Source organism: Pleurodeles waltl, chromosome 1_2, assembly GCF_031143425.1.
Source record: "Pleurodeles waltl isolate 20211129_DDA chromosome 1_2, aPleWal1.hap1.20221129, whole genome shotgun sequence".
Classification (NCBI taxonomy): domain Eukaryota; kingdom Metazoa; phylum Chordata; class Amphibia; order Caudata; family Salamandridae; genus Pleurodeles; species Pleurodeles waltl.
Genome location: NC_090437.1, coordinates 979,014,488 through 979,039,239, shown reverse-complemented (window position 1 = coordinate 979,039,239; position 24,752 = coordinate 979,014,488). Strand labels below are relative to the sequence as shown.

The following is a 24,752-nucleotide window of genomic DNA, read 5'->3' as shown; positions in this document are numbered from 1 at the left end:
CTTGACAGTCAAATGCTACAAGGAAGTACCCACTTAATCAACTGGACTGCATTTGTATTGTGGTCCCAGGATACCGGCACCAGCCTTGAAGACAGTGAGGGACAACCACGTCGACAGTCTTGTTCCTTGTTAAAGGTCTCTCTGTACTAAACCATGTTTTCTCCAGACTTTCAGATGACTACAAACTACTAATTTAAGGGGCCAGTATTCTTCTCTAACTGTGGGCACTGTGTTTTCCTCAGTGACTCCTTAATTATGAAAGGTATGCCTAGATGTAGTTCCCGGACTTTGTGTCCCAAAAGGCACAAGCTATTCTTTACTGATAAGGCCTGTTTTCTCCAGACTTTCAGATGACTACAAACTACTAATTTAAGGGGCCAGTATTCTTCTCTAACTGTGGGCACTGTGTTTTCCTCAGTGACTCCTTAATTATGAAAGGTATGCCTAGATGTAGTTCCCGGAACTTTTGTCCCAAAGGGCACAAGCTATTCTTTACTGATAAGGCCTAACTAGGTTGAAATATTCTGAAGCACTTGTGGACTCATTCAGAGAGGATACATTGTGGCAGTTCGATATTGGATAGCTTCTATTGGAGCTTGACCAAAGCTGACTGGCATATGGCTTGCCTTTGAGTAAAGGGGCATAGTGGGTGAATAATTATGGACTGAAATGTGGTCCATGTAATTTTGAGTGCCTAAGGTCTTTGTAAGTATTCCATCCATCAACCTTGTATTTTCCTTATAGGAAGGAAGCCAGGTCTAATCAAAAAGCGTACTATGTTTGTAATACATAACTTTGGTCAACTTATTTAGGACACTAAGGTAGGAGCAAGCACCAACTAGTCAAGACACTAAGGTAGGAGCAAGCACCAACTGGTCAAAGAAATATATAATTAAAAGGGAGCAGACATCCACAAGCAATTAAGGAGGGTCTCTTCTGCATTATTTACTGTGTCATTGTCATTGCAAAGAACACGTACAAAATATACACTATACCAAAGCCACTTGTAGCACTTCACCACATTTATGGGTGGGGAAGGAAAGTGCTCTACCTTGGTAGGGCTGAACACTTTTAACTTGGATGGAATCAGTAGACTCCTTTCTTAAGGGTACAGATAAAAAACTTGTTCTACTCATTAAATTCTCACCTGCCCCCCAGTCTTCTATTGTCTGGTAAGGGGACAGGAGCCATGATATAACATGGGTAAAGGAAACTCATTGGGTGCTAGAACATGAAAGACATGTGGCATGCCCTCAGTGGACTTTCAAATTGCCGAGCATCCAGATGTAAAACAGAGGCCAGGCACCTCTCTCTTTGCCATGCAAAGACTCAAGTGGACATTCTGAGTTTGGCGGGCGGCAGAGGCTGTCTGCCAAACTCAACCCGCTACCTGACCACTAGTGCCGCCAGACACCGCTGGCCCTATTCCAAGTTCACCGCAGGGCTGACTGTTTCCGCCCGCTGGCCCTGCAGTGAAGAGGGCCTTAACATTGACGCCTGCTCAAGCAATGAAATGCGTGACGGGGGTGTGCATGGGGGTCCCTGCACTGCCCATGCCAATTACATGGGCAGTGCAGGGGCCCCCGGGCATCCCCATTTCGCCAGCTTTTCCACGGCGGAGTAAACCGCCATGGAAAGGCTGTCGGATGGGGACTCGTAATCCGGAGTGCAGCGCTGCCCTGGCGGATAACAACTGAAGGGACCGCGAGGCTGCAGGCTGACTAAAGCATGGCGATGTCGGTGGTTGGACCGCGGCGGCTCAGCCTCAGTCGGCATGGGGCGGATCGGACCGCCACTACCGTGGCTGTCCAACAACCACCCGAGACTAGGAATGACCCCCTCAGTCCCCATGGGTACTCTTGACATTTAAAAAACCTCATATGACCCCTCTCCCACAAGACAGTTTTTAAAAGAATGAGGTCACAGGGAATGCAATTGGCCATAAGTCATGGTCTGTCCATTTCTCTCCCATGCCAGCCATGCCATAATATACCTTTTGCCCCATAGGTCATCCATGACACAACATGACTATTTACTCCACATGCCAGTCATGCCGTAATGTGTCTGTTTCCTGATATGCCTGCCATGCATATTATGCTCCTGTGACTACGTGATGCCTTTTTTTTTAAATAAAACATTATTGGGTTTTTAGCAGGTAACAGACACCATGTGGCAGAAATGACAAAAATCACAATTGCATCCTACATCCTATCAAAGTTTGGTATCAGCACCTTCGCGGATACAGGAATACAGTTGCCCTCATTTGCAGTACACTTGTCACCATAGTTTAATAGACATCCAAGAAAATGTATTGTAGTAACTCGTAGGAATGAAACAGTAAGTTATAATGGAACAACAATAATCCTCCCACCCTAACCCCAACAAAGAAACTGTTGTGTTCAGCTAGGTCTGGTATGCTGTATAATAACAGGAATAGAAGCAGATGGGAGAGAGGGGGAGGGAGGGAGGAAAAAAAAAAGAATAATATGGAGGGGGGTCATAGGAGGTGGCCGATGCATAGCTAAGGACCGGGGCCACCCTCCGGGCATTGCTAGTTTTAAGTTTCATGTAAACATCTACCATGTGGAGTTAAAGTGGGAATGTCAGGGGAAATCAAACCACGCAACCAAAACGGTGACTATTTTAGGTTGGTAAACTTGGGTCATCAAACATTTGGGCCATAAATGATCCAGATAGACGTCCCATGTCATTGCAATCAGTCACTTCCTTAACCCTCAGTACTGCTCACACCACAGTGCCTGACTCTCAACCTCGCTCCAGCGTATGTCTAGCCAGTCAGTCCAACATGGGGCTCTGGTGGTTTCCATCTTATAGTAATTTGGCGCTTAGCCAACAATAGGGCCAAATCCATGAAACATGTCAGCGTTTTATTCTGTTTAGGGCGAGGAAGTAATCCTAGAAGGCAATGTTCTACGATGTCCTGGGGGGAGTTCCAGCTTATTCTCATAGGGAATTATGTATACCACTACGATTGGAGAGCAGGGCAAGCCCACATCACGTGTGAAAAATCTGCCTGGTCCCTGTGGCACCTAGGACAAGTAGGGGATGCAGTTGGAAAGATTCTATGTAATTTGGGGAGGGTAAGGTGTGTCCTGTGTGATATGGAAAACTGCATGAATTTAAATCTGGAATTTCGGGGAATCATGGGATGGAAGGCTGTGAGGCATTGCTATTCCTTATCGTTTAGTGCTCTACTCCGGTCTGCCTCCATATTGTTCGGAGCGGTGTTATTGAGGTCTGGAGATGTGCACGTAATGTTTTGTACAACCACTTAACCAAATATGTATGGGAACCCATTTTATGTATTGCCTGTATCGTGAGTGTGTCGTACGTTTTGTGACAGAAGAGCTTAAATGTTTCTTAAGATACAGAGTAAGGGTGGAGGGTGTTATAAACAGTGCCGTGGGTAACTTATGTGTTTGGGTTAGTTCTCTGTGGGACATTAGTTCACCATCAGTGAAGAGATCACCCAATGTATTAACCCCAGTCGATTCCCATGGTGCAAGTGCCAATGACATAACTGGTCCTGTATGTGTTGACAATCAACATAGAGGTATGTTGGGGGCGTAAGAAGATATATACTACATGTGTATAGGAGTAGAAGATATATACTACATGTGATATCTTGTCACGATGTGCCCTGCTGCCTAATATTCTAGCTATGCCCGATGTACTGTGTAGCAACGTGCCCCTTTTGGCATGGTCAACCCCCAACTTTTTGCCTGATATTTGATGCGAACTTGACTGCATGTGTGCTGTGATCCTGCTAACCAGGCCTCAGAGCCTCTGTTCTTTCCCTAAACTGTACCATTGCTTCCATAATTGCCACAACTCTGGCACCCAGCTAAGGGCCAGATGTAGCAAAGATTTACGAGTCGCAAATGGCCCGAATTGCAATTTGCAACCCCCAAAATTGGAAATGGGATGCAAAAATCCCATTTCCGAATCGCAAATTGCGACGTGAGCCATTACCGACTCACAAAATTTGCGACCCCATTGTGCGACCCGCAAATAGGTAGACGCAATTTGCGAGTCGCAAACCATATGAAAAGGCCACTCGCCAATTTGCGACTAGTGGCAAAAGCCCTTTTTCCACACCCAAATTGCCACTAAGTCAGAGCAGGTGGTAACCAAAACCAAAGTATAAAAGGAGACCCAGAAGGTATCTGGGTTACTCATAATGGCTGAAATATATGTGATAGCAAGGAGGAGGAGAGGCCACGCCGCACAGCAGAGGAGGAGGAGGAGGAGCCAGAGACAGAAGAGGATATACAGAACCAAGCAGACACTTTCCCAACAAAATGAGGAAGAGATTTATGACAAATACAGACTCAGCAGTGCAGCAATATTAGAATTAATTGATCTACTCAATCTGCAGCTTCAACGACAGACTGTGCGCGGCAGCGCCATCCCCACACATGTGCAAGTGCTATGCTCACTGCACCTCTTGGCCTCGGGTAGCTATCAGGGGGTTATTGCAGTGGCAGGTGGGGTATCCACAAGTGCACTCTCACGATTCTTCAGATCATTCCTAGATGCCATATTCACACACATGTCCAGATACATATACCTACCCAGGAATGAGGCAGAAATCAACAGCACCAAGTTGGAATTCTACAGAATTGCCAACTTCCCACATGTAATAGGGTGTGTAGACGGGACACACATACAAATATGCCCTCCTGCAAATCTGGAATATCTGTTCCGCAACCGGAAGTGTACCCACTCACTGAACATCCAGGTGGTATGTGACGCCCATTATGTCATCACTAACATGGTAGCCAAATTTCCAGGGAGTACACATGACTCTTACATTTTCAGGCACAGTGGCATACACCAACGCCTAGAACATGGGGAGTTTGGAGACGGATATCTATCAGGTATTGCTGAAGACACCCTGAAGCCATACACACATGTCACTGTAGAAACCATCCATGCCCTGCTAACATTGTTAAATTTTGCCACATAGGTGACAGTGTATATGCGCTACGACCATGGATACTTACCCCGTACCTAACACCCAGCAATGAGAATGAGAGGCGATATAACAGTGCACATAGGCGGACCAGAAATGTCATAGAGAGGACCTTTGGACTGTTAAAGGCAAGATTCTGATGCCTCCACAGAAGTGGAGGTGCGCTCCAGTGTGCCCCAATAACAGCTTTCAAGATAGTTGGCGCATGCGCTATACTGCACAACGTTGCCACCAGACGTGGGCTACATCTCACCCCTGAAGACCCAGATTCGGAGGATGACGAGCAAGAGCTACCACATCGCCAGCCTGGGGATAGAAGCATTGCAAATCAAGGCAGACAGAGACGGGACCACATTGCAAACCAATACTTTGGAAGGTACGTGGTAACTGTCACCACACACACACTAATGTCACACACAAAGAGCCCAGTTGTGAAGTGGATCAAACAATACTTTTGAATAAGTGAACCTAATAACTAAAGAACTAAACTGTTGGTAAGGGGCTGCACATGTCCACCCTCACTGAGGACACATTAACTCCATGTGCCTCATGAGTCCTGCAGTGTTTGGGCCTAACACCTCCTCCTGGTACGCCCAGCATTGCTTGTGCTAGGTGGGTCAGCAGACCCCTGACGTGCACTGCCACTCCGCAAGACACGTGTGTCTATGGCAGATGCGCTGCTGATGGTGGACCCCTCCTCACTGTCCTGAGGTGTCTCAGCCGTGCCCCTTGCCACCTGCCTGGCCTCCAGCATGTCCACAGCGTGGCTAATGCGGCCCAGTCCCCGAGCCACATCCCCTGCAAAGTGGCCCAAGTCCACCTGCAAGCTCACAGTACGTCGTGACAGCCCTGTGGTGTTCACTGCAAGACGGACAGTGGATGCAGCCATGCGGTCCAATCTCTGCACCGGTTGTCTCTCACAGCGCCTTGCACTTTGTCTCTCTGACACCAGTTCCGTCACCAGTTGCCGTATGGATAGTGCTAGGTCACTGACATTGTCATTCAAATGTGTGAACTGTGGGTTCACTTCTGCCAGGCCATGTGTAAAATTGTTCTCCATCCTCTGCATTGCCCCAGAAATAATTCTCAACTGCCTTGTTTGCAGGCGCTGACCAGATAGGAGGGATGCCTCAGCTGCAGACATGGATGCGTCACCTATATTCTCCTGGGACACTGCCTGGACATGGAGTATGCGTCTGCGACGCGGTGGTGCTTCTGGGTCTTGCTGTCTCACACTGTGGCTGGGACCAGGTAATGTGTCTCTTTCCTCCATGTCCACTTCTTCATCTGGAGGGAACTGTGGTGGTGTGGTGCTGAGCCCTGTAGTGGCTGCTGCAGCCTCCTGCCCTGTCTGTGGCCTGCTTTCTTCACCCTGGATGGTGTGGCTGGTGGGGGTGTCCTGTGGGAGACCTGTGGGACATAGGGAACAGACTGTCAGTATCTAACATCTGTTGTATGCCTCCTAATAAACAGTTGCCTATAAGCTGACTACTGTACTACATTGCCCATAATGCACCATTCTGGTGGGTGCTAGTCTGGAATGGAGCTAGTCTGGTTGTGCATGCTGCTGTGTACTGGGTGGGTGCGGGTATAGCATTTATAGGTGTACATGCATGTTTCATGGTACTCACTTTTTGATGTCCCTTGCACTGACATGTCCAGTACTCCCATTCCTGACACTGCCTCAGGCTCCAGGGTCTGTTCAACCAGTTCCTCCATGGCTGTGGGTGGTGGGATGGTGGATGGGCCTCCTCCTGTGCCCCTCATCTCCCTGAGGCGCTCTGCCACCCTCTCCTTTGTCCTGGAGCGCAGGTCATACCACCGTTTTTTTATTTCCTCTATGCTTCTGTGGCTCACCCCTATGGCATTGACCCTCTCCTGGATGTCTTGCCAAATTCTCCTCTTTTCAGTGTCTGGGACACTCAGGGCAGCCTTTCCAAACAGGTGGTCATGGTGCTGGCAGCATTCTTCTGTCAGCACCTCAAGTTCCTTTTCAGAGAATTTCAATTTTCTCTTCCTGCCTGCACTGCCTGAGTCTTCCATTGTTGCAGCTGTTCCTCCAGGTAGTTGCTCAGCAGTTAGAAAAGGGTGTGGTCCTCCCTCCTCCCAGGTGTATTTAATGACTTCCTGGCTCTGATGTCATCAGCAAGAGCCAGGAAGTGTTTTTCCAACTGTTTTGCTGCACCTGCATGCAATTTGCGGCACAGTTGCAATTTGTGATACCCAACTCGCAAATTGCGAGTTCGTTTTTAGCGAGGTCGCAAAAAGCGACCTCGCTAACAGCGGACTCACAATCTGCGGTGCAACATCATTTGCGAGTCGCAAACTGATGTCGCTTTTTTTTGTTCGATCCCATTTAGCGAGTCGGAAATTGCGAGTCACAATGACTCACAATTTCCAACTCACTAATTTTTTGCTTCCTATATCTGGTCCTAAGTCCCTTGTAAAAGGTATCAGTGGTACCAAGGGCCCTGTGGCCAGAGAGGGTTTCTAAGGGCAGCAGCATGTGTTATGCCACCCTAATGGCCCCCCTACCAAACACATATACACTGCCATTGCAGATTGTGTGGGTTGGTGTAGAGATAAAGGTAAAGTGGACATAGCACACACCCCACCCTAGGTACCATGCCTACAAAACACTGCCTGTGGCATAGGTAAGTCCCCTCACTAGCAGGCCTTAATGCCCTAAGGCAGGGTGCCTTATACCACAGATGAGGGCACGGCTGCATGAGCAATGTACCTCTACAGTGTTCAAGTCTATTCTTAGACATTGGAAGTGCAGTGAAGCCATACTGAGTACATGGGCTGGGAGTTTGTCACTACAAACTTCACAGCTCCATGATAGTTTTACTGAATGTTGGCAAGTTTGGTATCAAATGTCTCAGCTCAGTAAACCCACACTGATGCCAGTGTTGTATTTATTGAGAAATGCCTACAGAGGGCATCTGAGAGATGCCCCCTGAAATTCCCTAAACTCTATAGTGTGTGGCTGACCGGTCTATGCCAGCCTGCCACACCAGACAAGTTTTTCACCCCATGGGGTGAGAACCTTTGTGCTCCCAGGAGTCAGAGACAAAGCCTGCCCTGGGTGGAGGTGTTTCACACCTCCCCCCTGCAGGAACAGCAACACTTGGTGGTGAGCCTTGAAGGCTCCTGCTTTTTGTTAAGCTGACCAAGGGCACTCCTGCCAGTCAAGATGCCCAGACCAATCCCCACTTTTTGGCGGCTGGTCCGGTGAGCAAATTTGTAAGCAAGAGAAAGAGTGTCCACCCCAGCTTCGACCACCCCTAGGGTGGCAAGAGCTGAGGTGAACCCCTCTTTTCAGAATTCCCCATCTTGTTTTGGAGGATGTTAGCAAATAGGGTTAGGAATATTCCCCGCCTCAAAGGGAGTGGGAACAAGAAGGGTGTAGCCACCCTCAGGGTCAGTAACCATTGGCTACTGCCCTCTGACCCATGTAATTGCCTAAATCTAGTATTTAGGAGCACCCCTGAACCTTGCTCTTCAGATTCCTGGTGACCTAAAGAAGAAGGACTGGAGAGCCACACTAGCAGTGAAGACTCCAGGCAACAACTGACTTGGCCCCAGCCCTACCAGTGTGTCTGAAGCTTCAAGACTTCTACTACAAAAAGATGACTCATCCTGCAGGACCATCGACCTCTACAAACTCCTAGAGGACTGCCTGCCTTCCCTAAGGACCAAGAACTCCTGAAGAAAGCAGCCCTGTCCACAAACAAACCTTCAACAAGGACTCCAGAGCCCTCCAGATCCGTAAGTCCTGCCCACTCTGCACATGATGTCCACTGCCCGAGTCCAGGTGGTCCACCAGTCCAGAGAAGGTCCCCAGGCGATTCTGACCTACAGTCCCCCCTGGGTTGACCCCCCTTGACCAACACGAAGGCACCTGCAGCCTGAATCCAGAGGACCCCCCTAACTGCGACCGGCTCCGGTGAAGAGTCCTGACACCTAAAGGTACCCCTGCACCCACAGCCCCCTGGCCTTGGAGAACCCACCTGACGGTCCATTGACTTCCAGTGGGATCTCTACTTACCTGTCCAACTGTTGGTCTTCTTCATTCAGCTCCCTGCACCAAGCCTGCAGCCCCTCTGTGAACCCAGAGTCCCTCACTGAATTGCATTGGGTACCCGATGCTATGTTTGCACCCTGCACCCAGCCACCCCATACCGCTGAGAGTATATGTTTGGTGCTGACCTGTGCCCCCCCCAGTGCTGATCTAAATCCCTAAGGCCGGTGCCCTGAAACCGCAGGTACTTACCTGCAATCTGTTTTCTCCTAAGTGCCCCCAGTCTCCAATGGTTTCCATTGGGTGCCGAACACCAATTTTGACCTTTGCTCCCGTCCGGCCCTGTGTTGCTGGTGGTGCACCCTTGGTGTGTTCGTAAACCTTGTCCTATGGACACCTTAACCCCCTAAGACTGGGACCTAAGTCGAGTATTTACCTGTAAACTGTGCTTGTACTTTTCTTCCCCTAGGACTGCATTGTCTTCAATGATTTTTGCACTGTCTACTTTTGCTACTGAAAATTATTGCTTACCTGAAATCTATATTAACTGTGGAATTCAAACAAAGTGCATTTGATATGTGAAAATGATACATTCTTGAAACTGTACTTACCTGCAACAGAGATCCTTTTGGTTCTAGAAATAAAGTAACAAATACATAAACATTGGACTAGAGTTAATCATTTAGTGTGTGCCTCATTTCTTGACTGTATGTGTACAACAAATGCTTAGTACTACCCTCTGATAAGCCTTACTGCTTGCCCACACTACCAAAAAAGAGAGCATTAGTATTATCTACTTTGGCCTCTGTAACGCCTCTGGGGGACCACTGGACTCTTAGCACTATACCTTACTTTGGTATAGTATATACAGAGCCAGCATCGTACATACTATTTTTCCATATGTCGGCCATGTTATGCCTTTTGCCCATATGCCAGCTATGCAATGTGCCCATTTCTCCCATATGCCAACCATACGATTATCTGCATTTGTCCCTCCATATGTCAACGGGCCATGGACTGCCCATTGTACACAAGTCCTCACTACGCATCACGGTCAACAGGGAGGAACAATGCACCACAATGGAACACCTACACTTCCTGATCCACGCCACTCATAACATCTCCTTCCGCGGCACCCTGATTTACAGACCACCCGGCCCCCGACCAGCTTTCATTGACGCCACTGTAGACATCGCCGCCCTAGCGTCCACTGACTACCTCCTCCTTGGCGACCTGAATTTCTACTTCGAGGACTGCAACAACTGAAACACCACATCCCTACTCAACAACCTCGCCAACCACGGCCACAGACAACTGATCGCCCACGCATGCCGCGGGACACACACTAAAATTTTCACCGCAAGCAGCAGGATCACACCAGATTGGACCGACCATCACTGCCTACACTTTGCCATCACCGCACCCAACAGTTGCCTCCAAGTACCAAGGGCCCCCCCACAGGAACAAGATCACCGACGAGCAACTCGCCATGACCCTTGCCAAATCACCTCTGTCCCCCCACTGACGACGCCAACACTGCAGCACGCAACCTTAACTCCTGGATCACCGAATGTGCCAACTCCTTAGGCCCCCTCCACACGACTTCGGTCAAGCGCATTCCAAAGAAAGCCATCTGGTTCACCTCCGAACTCCAAGAATCCAAACGCACCTGCAGGTGCCTAGAGAAGAAATGGAGAAAAAGAAAAACCACCCGAAGTCCTCTCTGCCTTCAGGACCGTCACTGCCACCCATTACCAACGCATCAAGAAAGCAAAGAAAGCTGCACTCCGTGAATGCATAAATGCCTCCCCACACAACACCAGAGAACTCTTCACGGTAATCAATGAGTTCACCAGTCCACCCTCTGAAGCCACCAACATCCCCCGTCGCAAGACCTCTGTGACAAACTGGCCACTTTTTTCCACCATAAGATATCTAAGACAGCTTTCTCCTGCGGAACTCGTCCAGCACCGGCACCTGCGACTGACCTAGCCCCCCCAGAGTCCACCCAAACCGTCCTCAGCTGGTCCACTCCTATCACAGATGAGTCTGAAATCATCATGAACAGCATTCACTCTGGAGCTCCCATGGAAGCCCGCCACCACCACATCTACAACAGAGCCAGTGCATCCATTGCTCCCAAACTCTGCAAGACGCTTAACTGCTCTATTGAAAAAGACTCTTTCCCCAAAGACTGGAAACACACCAAAGTCCGCCCCCTCCTGAAGAAACCCACAGCCGACCCATCAGAGCTTAAGAATTTCCGACCCATCTTACTGCTAACTTACCTGGTCAAAGTCCTGTAAAAAGTCATAAACAAATAGCTGCGACAATTCATCAAGGACAGCAACTCACTAGATACCTCCCAGTCTGGCTTCAGCAGCAACCACAGCACGAAGACAGCTCTTCTTGCAGCCCCTGATGACAAACCAACAGAAGTCGGCTGCAGAGTCCCTCAGGCATCCTCCCTGAGCCCAACGCTCTTCAACATCTACATGGCCCCACTTGCAACCATCGTCAGAGGCCACGGATGAACATCGAGTCATACGCAGATGACACACAACTCATCATATCTCTCACCAAAGACCCAGACAAAGCTAAGAGGAATGGAAGCTGTCGCCGCTTGGTTGAGGGGCAGCTGCCTTAAGCTCAACTCAGACAAGATTGAGCTCATCATCTTCGGAAACTCCTCTTCAGCTTGGGATGACTCCTGGTGGCCCACATCACTCAGCTCCCCACCTACTCCGAATGACCACACCCACAACCTAGGAATCATCCTCGACTCTTCCCTCTCGATGACCCGACAGGTAAACCCAGTGACCTTTTCCTACTGGCACAGCCTCCGCCAACTCCCTAAAATCTTCAAATGGATCCCTGACGACTGCTGCAAGATAGTCACCCACGCCTTAGTCACAAGCAAGCTCGACTACAGCAACACACTATATGCCGGCACCACAGCAAAGCACACCAAAAAACTATAACTCATCCAAAACACCACCGCCAGACTTGTGCTGAACATCCCTCGCCAGGAACACATCTCCCAAAACCTGAGAAACCTCCACTGGCTCCCATTAAAGAAGCGAATCAACTTCAAACTACACACCTACACCTAGAAGGCCCTTCACAACATCATACCGTCCTACCTGAACCATTGCATCTCCTCCTATAACACCGCAAGACCCCTCTGCTTCTCCCAGGAGGCACTGGCCGCCATCCCATGCATCTGCCAAGATGCATCTGCATCTGAGGATGACATCTCAATTGTGGCTATACTGAGGGTATGATAAGGTGTACCACAAAGTAAGCTATGAAAAAGATTTTCTTTTATATATACACTCAATAATTCAGCTTAATGTACCAACAGGTATACATAAGATACACCGTGCATGTTCATTCAGGGTCCAAGATGTTTAGACGTAAGAAACACAATAGACCCACAATAATCATAAAATCCAAATTACAGTGTACTTGCTGGTGATTAATGGTGATCGGTATGTCCACCTAACAAATCATAGGCTTTCTGACCATAGTCTCTTAAAGGTTGAGAGTTCAGTTGAAAATGATCGAAGTCACGAAAAGAGTCAGAGAGGATGTACTGTTGATGTTTCGGTCTCAAATGGATAAAGATTACGTAAGACCATCTTCAGGAATGGGTGACGAAAGCAAAGCCAAAAGGACACAACTTAACAGGATACACAAATATCAATAAACATCGGTTCACAACAAATAAAACAATTGGTGAGCCAAAAAAAGATTCAAAATGTGGATCAATTACCAAAAATGAGCTACCGGAAAATACATAGCACAACAAACAAATAGTGAAGTAAGATCACCACTAGTGTATCTAATTAACCAACACCACAAGAGCACCTACAAAATAAGAGTGCAAACAACCAAACCAGAAGCTCCAACGAGAACTTTAAACATTTACTAAGGAAATCATCAATACTAAACCATGTCCCACCTTTGAATGGTCAATGTACATGAGGAAACACACATCAGCCAGTGGAAGGTCACAAAATAAGATTCCACACCAGTGCCATAAAAAGTTAGTAACTGCTTACCCAAAAAAGCTTTATCAAAAAGCTAAAGGCACAAAGTTCTGCAATACTGCAAATCAGTGATTGTATATTGTATCTATCATGTATAAGTATTGGTTCATGTTGCTGAAGTGTTGTGTATATATAAAATATTTTTTTCATAGTTTACTTTATGGTATGCCTTATTAAATGCATGCTTTCTTTGTTTAATGCAATGTAGGCTTGATTCCATTGGTACCAACTTAATTCGGAGTACATATAAATTACTCCTTCGGGAGCTCGTTGTTTCTGACTAAGCGTGTACTCAGTCTCCGGGGGGAATATTGGGTAGCCCTAGCGTGTGTTGCTCTGAAGCTATGGCACAGCTGAAGGGAAAATGCCCTTTGCTCTAGTACTAAATACAGCTGACCATTTTGATCATATTCCACTTCGAGGGGCTCTACGCACCTGTATAGGGGAAGGGAAGGATCACAGGACCAATTTTTGACTGTGTTCCTTTGAGGGATGAAATCCAAGTACTGCAGCACTAGCATTCTAGATGTGAACCGGTCCCTGTTGAGCGGATGCCAGTGTCTTATGTTCTATGAACCTTTGCTACCTGCATTTGAATCACCTGATCTGTGACTGCCAGTTCTCTCCCACAACAGACTGCGATCAGAGACTGTGCAACCACCGACTGTCTGAGAAGATCAGATCTACACAGACCCTACGGTCAGCTGAGCCACACATCACAAACACTCAATCAGATGACAAACAGCAGTTACGTCCTCAATGAATTATGTTTAGTTTCATCTGTAGATTTTAGACTGGAAATGTCACGGTGAAAGCCCGAGGGAAAATGAGGAACAACCGGGCCAATGAGACACGTATTCACTGAACACCCCTGACAGTGCTTAATTTGTGCTTGTTGGCTCCGGTGCGGAGCACCGGCACTAATGTTTGAGGGCCGGAGCTTACTTTTCTGCCTCAAGCATTTACTGCGAACAAAAGACACCTATGAGAAAGACGGAGGAAGAGAAAAACAAAAAGGCGTCACAAAGGGAGAAAGCACAAAGCTGCACGAGTGAGCTGAAGGAGCAGGGAGTTGCTGTAAATGGATTAAAGAGGCCAGAGACGGCTTCAGGATTATGCAGCCTCAGTATTCTGTGCTCGCACATTTAATTGCAGCAGCCGCGTGTTTAGGAGGGCTTTGGGCACCGGCACCTTTTTATTTACAAATTAAGCACTCTCTGAAAATTCCTCATTTCTTAGGGGAAACATAGGGCTCAAACGATAATCCCTATTAAATCTATCCTGCTAACTGCCGTCCCCTATGGTATGTGGTGTGGATTTAACAGGGAATCATCTGGGCCACTCATACAAAGGGCACACATTTACCAAAACCACTTTGGTGTTTGTGCTGAGGTGACAGTCTATGTATTGCCAGATTACATTACTGACCAAAGAGGTGATTGCCCGAATGTAAACAAGGAAGTAATTGTATGACTTATAGTCACCTCCGTGCTGGTGATTTCTCCGTCACGCCTTTCTATTGCCCTTTCGCACAATATAATAATACGTAAGGCTCCAGCCTCAGATAACTGAGTTAAAATTAGTAAAAGTAAGGTCATAAAAAGTTAATGATATAGATTATGGAATTCCCGCACTTGAGTCATGAAATACGGGTCATAAATAAGTGCCCTCTAGCACCAATTACATGTTGTCATAGTCACCAATCAACAAAATGTTTGCTCAATTCAGCGCGGTTTACCAGCTTTAAATATATTATACAAAAATGTCATTATTTTGCCCCCAAACATCAAATTGTCATTTTCTGAAAATATACTTACTTCGTTTCCCAAATATCAGGCAATAAAATCACGTTCCACACATATAAGCATTTGATTTTGTGAAAGTTTGTCCGCATACATTAGCATTTTATTTTTCGAACAATACACTGGTACTCATTTTGCCCTTAAACATACTTGGCGAATCCACTTATCTTGCACAGATAATACTGCTACTTTTGTTCCCAAATACCAGCTTTTAATTTTTACCAAATTAACACATTTTCCCCAAACACCTTTTTGCCATTTCTGAAAATACACCAGTTTGCTCTCCCAGTAAGTTTTTCACGTATAGAAGAAAATACACTGCGTGTATCTCCAAATATGAGCTTGTTACTTTTATCAAGTGCCCCCATGAACAGCTAGAAATTCAATTTCCTCAATGCAATATCCAACGACCAAGTATCGTCAATGTAATCTAGCAGTGGCTACATAGCTTAAGTTCAGCCTCAAGTAGTATCCTGCCATGTGCCCCAATAATATGACAGATTAGGTCATCACTTGCCAGGCATGGCCATAGAGGTTTAACACAAACCAGAAATGGTCATCATATGTCAAGGATTTGGAAGTCACATGTCATCGAAGGCATCACATGCTATTACGTATGATTGTGGTATTCATTTGGCATGAACCTAGCCACTGGCAGTGCGGTGTTGTTCCGGGATGGATTGGTCATATACCATGGACCATGTGCCATGTATAGTCACCCGTCAGGATCTGTTTGAGGGGGAACAAAGGGCAGACAGAGGAGGCTGCTGGGCCCCATCTATTGTGGTTGAGGATGAGGGCCATAGGAGTCCTAAGGTCCGTCTTACTGTGGCTCTGCAGCCTAGGCTAAGTGTGGCCATTTCCACACTTGACTCTCAGGGTAGCAAGGGTGAGCAGTCACAGTCTTCTCAGGGAGGTAGTGCGGGAGGTAAGAGTTTAGAAGTCATTCAACTGGTACAATAACATAATGTCTAGCCCAGTACATCTCTTTTATGAGTACTTCTCTTGCTGTCTTTTAGGTATCCCTTGCTTTTCCTTCCTCCGTGGTTGAGCCCTGTATGTATAGTTTCCTTCATAACAGGGGTCACTTCTGGCTACACACATTAGGAAAAGTGTGCTTCTCACACCCAGAAGGTACTAGGCTTCTCCTCTTGATAAATTTCTTCACTTGCAGGCCCAGGCACACTCCAAGCCTCTCAGCAGGCAGGCTCAGCTCCTCCAGCAGAAAGTGCAGTCTTCAGCTGAAGACCCCATACCTTTGCGAGACTGCCTAGACATTTCCTTGCCAGAAACTGCAGTTCTACCCCTCACCTCTACCATCTAAAAAATGATAGTGCTCAGGAAGAACTAATCATCAGTCATTTGCTAGCATGGTCCTCATTGCATTTCTAAAGGCATTCCTGTCACTATCTTCCTTTCTTAAGTGTCTGGTTGTTCACCTTCAAGCCACCGGAATGCAGGCAATACACTTCACTGTCTGATGAAGTTAACTTCATACTCCATCTTGTGCCGTGCTCAACCAGGGGCATCCAGAATGGCCTCTTTAATCAGACTCACACTATGAGTCTGATTACACACATTCAACATGCACATAGGATGTCAGCGAAGGCTCTGGGGTTTCATACAACAGCTGAATTTTTAGACAAAAGAGGACAGTATACCATCCTTTCTTTAACACATAAAAAACGTTCTGGTCGCACTATGGATTCACAAAACATGGTACACTGCCTCCACTGCTTTATGTGATTTACCCCAATTACGGGCAGTTGTCCTCTTCCTATGATGAATTGCTTGGTGTGCCCACCAGCTTACAAGACAGATCTTGGACCTCACGTTTCCAGGGACAGGCCAAGGCCTTTGCGCACACTCTAGGTTAACATGATTCACAGTCCAAAATAAAAATTAGGATACCATTTTAGCATGTAGTTGGGCACTCAGGGGAAGGCAACACCTCCATTTGCTATGCAGGGGACTACCAGGGGACATACCCATTCCACATCATCACGTCAGAAATGGCCTTCACATAACAAAAAGGGCTCTCCTAATTAAGCTATACTAGCTTATTTCGGAGATCACCATGACACGTGAGGAAGGGTCAGTGTGGCTTCACATTCTAGGGGTGGTTCTCAAAGCCAAACAGTATAAAGATGTTGGGGTGGTGAGAAAAATAACTACAAAGATCACTTTAAACTCTACCATAAGGCTATTAATTACATTAATTTAATATTAAACAAAATGAAGGGTCAATTCATTCATCTTAAAGAATAGTTTACTACAGTCAATAACTTTGTAACAAAAAAGTAATATATGTTCATAATACTATCACAATCATTGCTGCTAACAACTGGGTGACAGCCAAACTAGACGTTTCTGAGTGCATAGGTAACCCCTACTAAATCACCACAGGTAACACAGCTTAGGCATAGACGCATGATTTAAACTGATGGCTTCTTTTCAAACTCACTGACTGGCTGCATTTAAGATGCAGTAGGAGCCATTGTATTAGTTTTTGCTCAAACTACAGAGTACACATCACAGTCAAGGGTGTAGTGGAGAATATCTGTTCCCTGGATGAACAGAACAAGTTAATGCTGTGGACCCGACTGGTCCCGTTTACTGCATTTTACAACTTGGATCACTTAATTCTGTTGCAGAGACTGACATTAATATTTACGGTGCATAAGAACATGTTGAAGCAGTTCCATTTATTTGTTAAAGTAGTTACTTTCTGACCAAACAACTTGGGTTGTTGTATCCCAGAAGGGATTACCAAATTCTAAGGTATTTAAATATATCCGTCTTCTGGACACATTTATCCAGAAAAGCAGATTATGTTATCATTTTGATGCTGATGATACACAAACCACAAAATAGCATGAGACTGAACGAGTTATTGAAATAATACATTGAGGCATGTAGGCATGAATGTGGCATAACTGAATGCAATTATTCTACAACACATTTGGGGTGATTTTGTTTGGAATATGACACCAACAACCTGATACTAACTTTTTAGACCCCTCCTCTCTTTCTCAACCTTCGGGCCCCCTTCCTCTTTTTCTCAAGATGGAGGTTGCTGCCACTGCTCAACAGTGATGAAAGAAAGTTGCTTATAATATCATTTCTATGACAATGACGTTGTCATAGGCCTGATAGCTTATATCACTGCCATTGAACCACGACTAATAAATAAATAGTTGCATATGAATGACAGCAAAATCAGGATGAATTTGTTTGGAACATGGGTCATGCTATCAACCACCAATGATATGAACTCCCCAAATTAATCTTAACAAAACAGAAGGCTGTATTAGTATTCAAAGTGAAGACCTCAGAGCTCCTGAAGGACTATTCTCTAGCTAGGATAAAGCATGGAATGAAATACACACTCTTGGACATAATAGGCAACATATGTTCCCTGACTGAACACCTGACCTATTTAAGACATTTGATACTGTTCTACATAATATGCATTCAAATTTCCAGCACACATTGTCACAAGTGCAAGGGTCTACATTGCATTGGGTCTATTAAGTGTTAGGTGTCGGGCTACCACTAACAAACTACAGCTTTCCTCTTGAAATCAAACAATTTGAAACAAGCAGTTTCACAAGGGCCCTGATTTAGAGTTTGGCAGGCAGGGTACTCTGTTGCAAATGCGATTGAGTACCTTCTCTGTCAATCTCTCAGCCTCTCTGCCTCATTTAGAGACGGGAGGACTGTAAGCATTCCATGAATGGAACACCCATTGGCTTTGTTGATGTAAAGCTTCATCTGAACTTCTGACAGTAGCGGTTGTCAATAGAACGGAATTACATTGCTGACCCTATTTAGGGTGGTCGCTGTGATGTCCTTGTCTTCTGTTTGTCATCACCTGGAAAAACCTGGTGGTAACTGATAGAAAAGAAGTGTAATAAGCCTCCCCTATACCATGGGAGAAAACCTCCAGTGTGTGGGGGTCATTATCTTTTTGCTTTTCAAAAACAAACTCCCACTTTGGGAGTCTGTTTTTCACAAAAACTAAAAATGTTACAAGTTAGGTGGATAGCCATAAAAACTGATGGCGATTTTGTACCTTGACGAGAACTGCCATGTTTCAACATACAAAGGTGACCACTGATCCAGCAGCCATCTTTAAATGTGGCAGACAGTAGTCCATCAGGGTGGCAGGGGTAATGTTCTCCACCACTCTGAAGGATGGAGTACTGTCCATCAAAGTCCAAATCAGGCCCTTAGTCTTTTTACCTCTAATGCTGTCCAATGCTTCAATTGATCAAGAGACGTTCAATATGTTATCAGACACATGCCAATGATATAAAACCTGCAATAGGACTCGATGGTTTTCCACACAATATGACAAATTGGAACCCTGACTACTGACATTGAGTAGTGAACGTGGAATAACTTATTGCAATTGAATGGCAAAAAAGAGGTGATTTTGTAACAGTGGTCCAAGTATCTAACACCAGCATCATTAACTCACTACCTTCCTCTACAGACAGAAGGTTGTGCCTGTATCAAAGGAAAAGAAACTCATGACTATTAATTTTCTATCCATAACAAACCCGTTAGCCCCAGTATCTACATATTTCTCTCCTTTTACCTTGGTAAAGACAACTAGTAGTTTAGATAGGGCATTGTTGCCTCCTCTCAAACAAGAACACGGTGCACGCTCCAAAGCAGTCCTGTTGAGGTTGAAACTCTGTTACTAGATATTATTTGCTCATCCCAAGGTATGGTTGCCCCTTTTATGGTTCACAAAGTTTCAGGTACAATCACACATTACATCTAATTGATTATTGAACGGCAACTAAATAAATCATTTCCCAGGTGGCTCATCCCCTCCCAGTAACTTAAGTCAATCTCAATACTGACAAAAGGCCTGATTTAGTGGTTGGTGGAGGGGTTACTCTGTCACAACGGTAACAGATATCCGTTTGCCGAAATAAAAATCCCAGTATATCCTATGGGATATATATTTCGGCAGGTGGGACATCCGTCACCGTTGTGATGGACTAACCCCGCCACCAAATTCTAAATCAGGCCCAAAGTCTTTTTAGGGTTTCTTTTCCGAAACACAAATACATTTTTTTTCACCCTGAATTTAACCTCAACAATAAACAGTAGGAATATTCAATCTGTTTTTGGAGCGGCACATGATACTGGCATCTCCAGCTTCAAAAGGCCCTCAATACCTAGCTTTTATCTTGGTGCTTTGTTACTTGGATTGTCTGTTTAGCTATCTCATTGTCAGGGTGCCTTTTCAGTAACTATGCTTCTTCTAAATCTGCAAATAAATATATGTTTTCATACAGGCAAATATCTACCGTCACACAACTGTTTTGAAGAAGGTCAGTATGGTGGCAGATGTGATCAGCAAACATAATGCTGGACATATTTTTTTTTTTCCTTCCTGAAAGATGCAGACATCTAATAATTAACACTTGTTTTATTTTTTCCATTCTTTTTGTCACATTCACTGTCATACATTATTTATTTAGGATTATCCATTGCTGTCTTTTGGTTTAACTGGTATTGTACACTATACGTAACTTTAGCTTGTATTATAACTGTAAAATTTTATCTGAATATGCTAAAATTAAATTCAAAACAGGTTGATTTAACTCAGCCCAGGACCTCCCAACTTACTAAACATGTGTTTCCTCTGTCTCTAATAAATCAGGGAAATTATACTACCTACTTAAGTTCATTTAAGATAAACCGGGGACTCCATACCTGTGATAAGACTTCCTCTCGATAGAAAAGGTCCTTTTTCTGCAACTTTTGCTCTTGGGACACTTGTTAACTTAAAGTTAAATGTCTGTATATTTCAAAATGTTTTTTTGCCAAAGTGAACATACTTTTAATTACCTAATAAAAGTACCTCTGCCCCTTTCATACCACGTTTTTCGCATGGCCGGGAAATCCTTTTTACCACAGCTGCCGACCTTTGGTGCTCTCTTCCAAAGAGGGGCAGTACGACTCAAAGATTTTGTTCCCAAATTCAAACCTATTATTAAGACACATCTTTTTGCACAGCCACTGTCTTGTAATCACTTCATGTTTCCATCAAAATCAGCGAGTCTGCAGGCAGCATGCTTGACAGCAGCTACAGATCATGTGTCTACAGTACTCTACATCAGTGTCATCACCACCATATGCCAGGATTCATGAATGTATCACACACCAGAGAGATAACCATCAATTACTAGGGATCGCTATCACATGCCAACCTCGGCCATGAATAGCTCTTCTATTCCACGGATTGCCATCCTAGGACAGGGAATGGCATTTTATGCATAGGTGGATCCCCACTATATGCCAGGGGTTGGCATAATTTGCTCAGGTACTCTGTCTCTCTCTCCCTCAAACACACATAGAGAAAAACACACACAAAGGTAGAAAAACACAGGCATGCAGACACAGAAATATGTACAAGCATCTGTTGAGTCGCAGTCTGTCCTCATCTGACACTCTACTGTTCATAACTGAAGTCTGCTGCCCAGGGGGATCTGGATAAAGACACCAAGAAAGCATCAGCATCCAGGTCTACATTTGGGACTGGGTACGCAAAGTGGCACAAAGGGGCTAGGGACACACACAAGAGGCTGATGACACTACCTAAGGAGGGAAAGGGCAAGAATAAAAATGATGCAACAACAACACTTTTTCAACCAGCTTCACTCAATTCCTGGTCTAGATATTGATGCCATTTCCTTCACTGGGTAAGCTTAAAAGTCAGTCGGGATCAGCCAGGGTATGGAGCAGGGTCATGGGTGCTGCACCATCCATTACTCCTGGATCTGCGCAAGAACACTCAGCGATCCAAATACTGGCAGATCTGCTGTCTTTTTTAATACCACTTGCTGTGGCCTTTACTTCCACCGTACGTACTGCGCATGTGTATGTGAAGGTGCCTGCCAATAATGTGCAGCATGGATCTGGCTCCCATGTACCATAATGGACCAGTGGATAATGATTTGCCAGATATTATTATCTTTATATAACAAGCTCAAGAAATAAATGCTTAGGAAGACATTAGGGATAAATCGCATAGTTTTTTGCTGTGCTAAGTGTAACCGCGGTGTTCACAAAAAGATATTTGCGATTTTATATACCACATCCTATTTTAAAAATCCGTACTGCAAGGAAACTGAATTGTCAGGAGGGGTGACCATGCAAAATGTATGGACACGTGCAGATCAGTAAGTGTGTATTGACAAACAATTTACATGACGATTCCCACCCGAAAACACTGGTAATGTTACTCCTGCTCTACTGGAGGTAACCTTTTTCCCAGGTTTTTAACTAATAGGGATTGCATCCAAATATCATGTCAGTCTGGCAGAAGGGCTCCCTCCACGAGGAAATATATTGGGTTGTAGGTTTGAAGGTCCCATGGCAGAGTGGCCTTGTAATACCCCTCTCCTCATTTTGTCACTCTGGTTGACCCAATGTGTTGCATCTGCTGGAGACCTGCATCTCGAGTCTACTGGCCAGAGAGCGGAATGATTATGATGTATTGGTCACCAGCAAAGCGCTAAACTCTGCTGGGTGGTTGGGGTCCACTAGTGTGGATTACACCTATACCATGACCAGGCTATTACTTTACTAACGGTTGATGGTAGCTGATTATATTAGAGCCATTCCAATGCCGCCAGCCAGTATTCATTTCACAGGTCGCCCATGAGGACAGCAGTGACAGGTCTTGAAAGGACTGCCACTTTCACCACCTTCCAGGGGACTTGTGGCACAAGCCCATTGCACAGGAAAACAAGCAGCTGGGTTGATCCGAATTATTAAATGGGAAGAAGGATGGAACTTGGCGATAATGTCAGAAACCTTTAACTCTTTAACATTGTTCCTGTAATATACTATTGAGTATTTATTCAAACTAAGCACCATTTTGTGAACTTTCCACTTTCTAAGTTACTTTTTAGCTATGCCAGAAAAAATCAAATAGCGTTTGGGACACCCGCAGTAAATTGGTGGTGCTCTCTGCAATTTTTCCTCACCATTTAGAAGTGGGGTAAGCATGAGGGGTTAGATAGGAGAGCGTCAAGCAGGCCTAGCCATCAGAAAGCTTCGAACCAGCGGCCCATCCTCCACAGCCGGTGTTGCTAATGCCACTGATTTTTCATGATCCCCAAAAGTTAACTGTCCCTGATACACAAGGAGAGAAAAAACCCTGACTGCCAGGTTCTTTTCATTTTTCTGCACAAGGGAACTCCCGTTTTGTGAGCTTCATGGTGTACAACAAAACCTTGCTTAGAGGGCCGCTTCAGTATAGCTTTCAGCTCTTTCTTAAGTGCATCTCCCGCACCAGCAGATGCACTGGAGGCAGTGAGATTCTTGCCAGGGTTTTGTTTAATTTAGCTAGTTTATTTTAAACTAACCTGCCAATCAACAAGTTCTTTCATGGCGCAAAAATGTCCTACACAGAAATATTTAATGTAAGAACCAAAGCAATTCACACAGCCCAAACAATAATTGGCAGAGGAGGACCCCAGTAAGACAGGTCACCGAGACTCGTCTCCCTTACAATAGTGTAATAAATGACAGCACTCCACTTACCATGAAGTCCAGCCAGTCCACATAGCTGAATAACATGTTCTCCTTCTAAGACAATGACTTCTTTAAACGTGGTGACATCAGACAGCATTGTCTCGCAGATCCGCTCACTCTCACTAGAGGACAGAGGAAATATTGATGTTCCCAGAGTGTCCCCACACGCTGGGTCCCATTTTATTCTGAAGCGCACAGAAAGAAATCCAACAATGGTTCTGAAAGCACAGAACCGGAGTGCACACTCCCATGGGCTACTGGATAATTCAATATCAAGCCGAGGCAGATGTAGCACGGCTAAGGCCACTGGTGCAATAGTCTTCAGAGCGTTATTCGCAAGATTCAAAACCTATGTGAGAGAAAAGTGTTTTAAGATACATTCACTGCGCTGACATGTAACATCTGCAATCATAGATACTTTACATTATAATGTAAATTGGAAATTAAGAAGTTTAACTCAGCAGTGATCTGGTGCAGACTAAATGTCATTGCCAATGGGAAACGTTATAGATGTCAGTATGGATTGAGAAGCTTATGTTCACTATTAAACGGTCACACGCAGTAGGGTTAGTGATGTCTTTCAAAAGACTAAGGGATTGAATTAGAGTCCGGCGAATGTGGGACATCCGACGAAATGCAGTTTATGTCCCGTCTACCTTATTTAGAGTCTATACATATCTAAACACTCTAAGCAGGGGGGTGGGGCATCTTCCACATTTTGGCGCATGTTCTGCATCAGCCAAACTGTGAATAAGGCCATTAAGGTTCCTTACAATTAAACTACCACAGATTTCTGGGATTATAAACACTTAAAGAACATCACTGAAAACAACCTTAAAGAGATTCTTGGTGTTGAAAGCAAAGCACATTTTATTGTAGTACAGGGTGATAAACTTAGCCTCACTATTTTGTACGATTATGAGAAAGGGCAAATAGCTACTCTTATGCCCTATGTAATGTCTAAACTACTTGAACCAATAAACAGCAAACTAAGGGATTAACATAGAATGGGAAGAAGGCCTTGCAGATATACCAAGAAACTATATGCAGAACTGATACTTTCAAAAGAAAACACGTTCATGAATTTGTTGGAACCTATCACGATAAAAAAGACCTAGGTTTATCGCCTGCAAAAAGAGGCTGGAATAGCACTGGAAAAAAGTAACCTGCACCTATGTGGATAATTACAGTGTAGACATTATCACTAACACTCACCGTACATTGAATCTAAAACCAATCACATTATCTGTGGCCTAAATTAGCAGCACATCCATGTCTAAATGGAGTAGAAAAGCACGGTCTATGGGGAACAA

At 45.1% G+C, this 24,752-nt stretch overlaps 1 protein-coding gene across 1 annotated transcript in view; it reads right to left on the bottom strand.

Moving 5' to 3' along the window:
• The window catches only part of LOC138246682 (uncharacterized), a 56,899-nt gene extending 33,246 nt beyond the window's left edge, over positions 1-23,653 (bottom strand). The window contains exon 1 of the mRNA XM_069201451.1: positions 23,449-23,653. Within this exon, the coding sequence (XP_069057552.1) occupies positions 23,449-23,536 (88 nt within the window). The 5' untranslated portion in view covers positions 23,537-23,653. The remainder of the gene's footprint in view (positions 1-23,448) is intronic.
• Between the last annotated feature and the right edge of the window lie 1,099 nt (positions 23,654-24,752).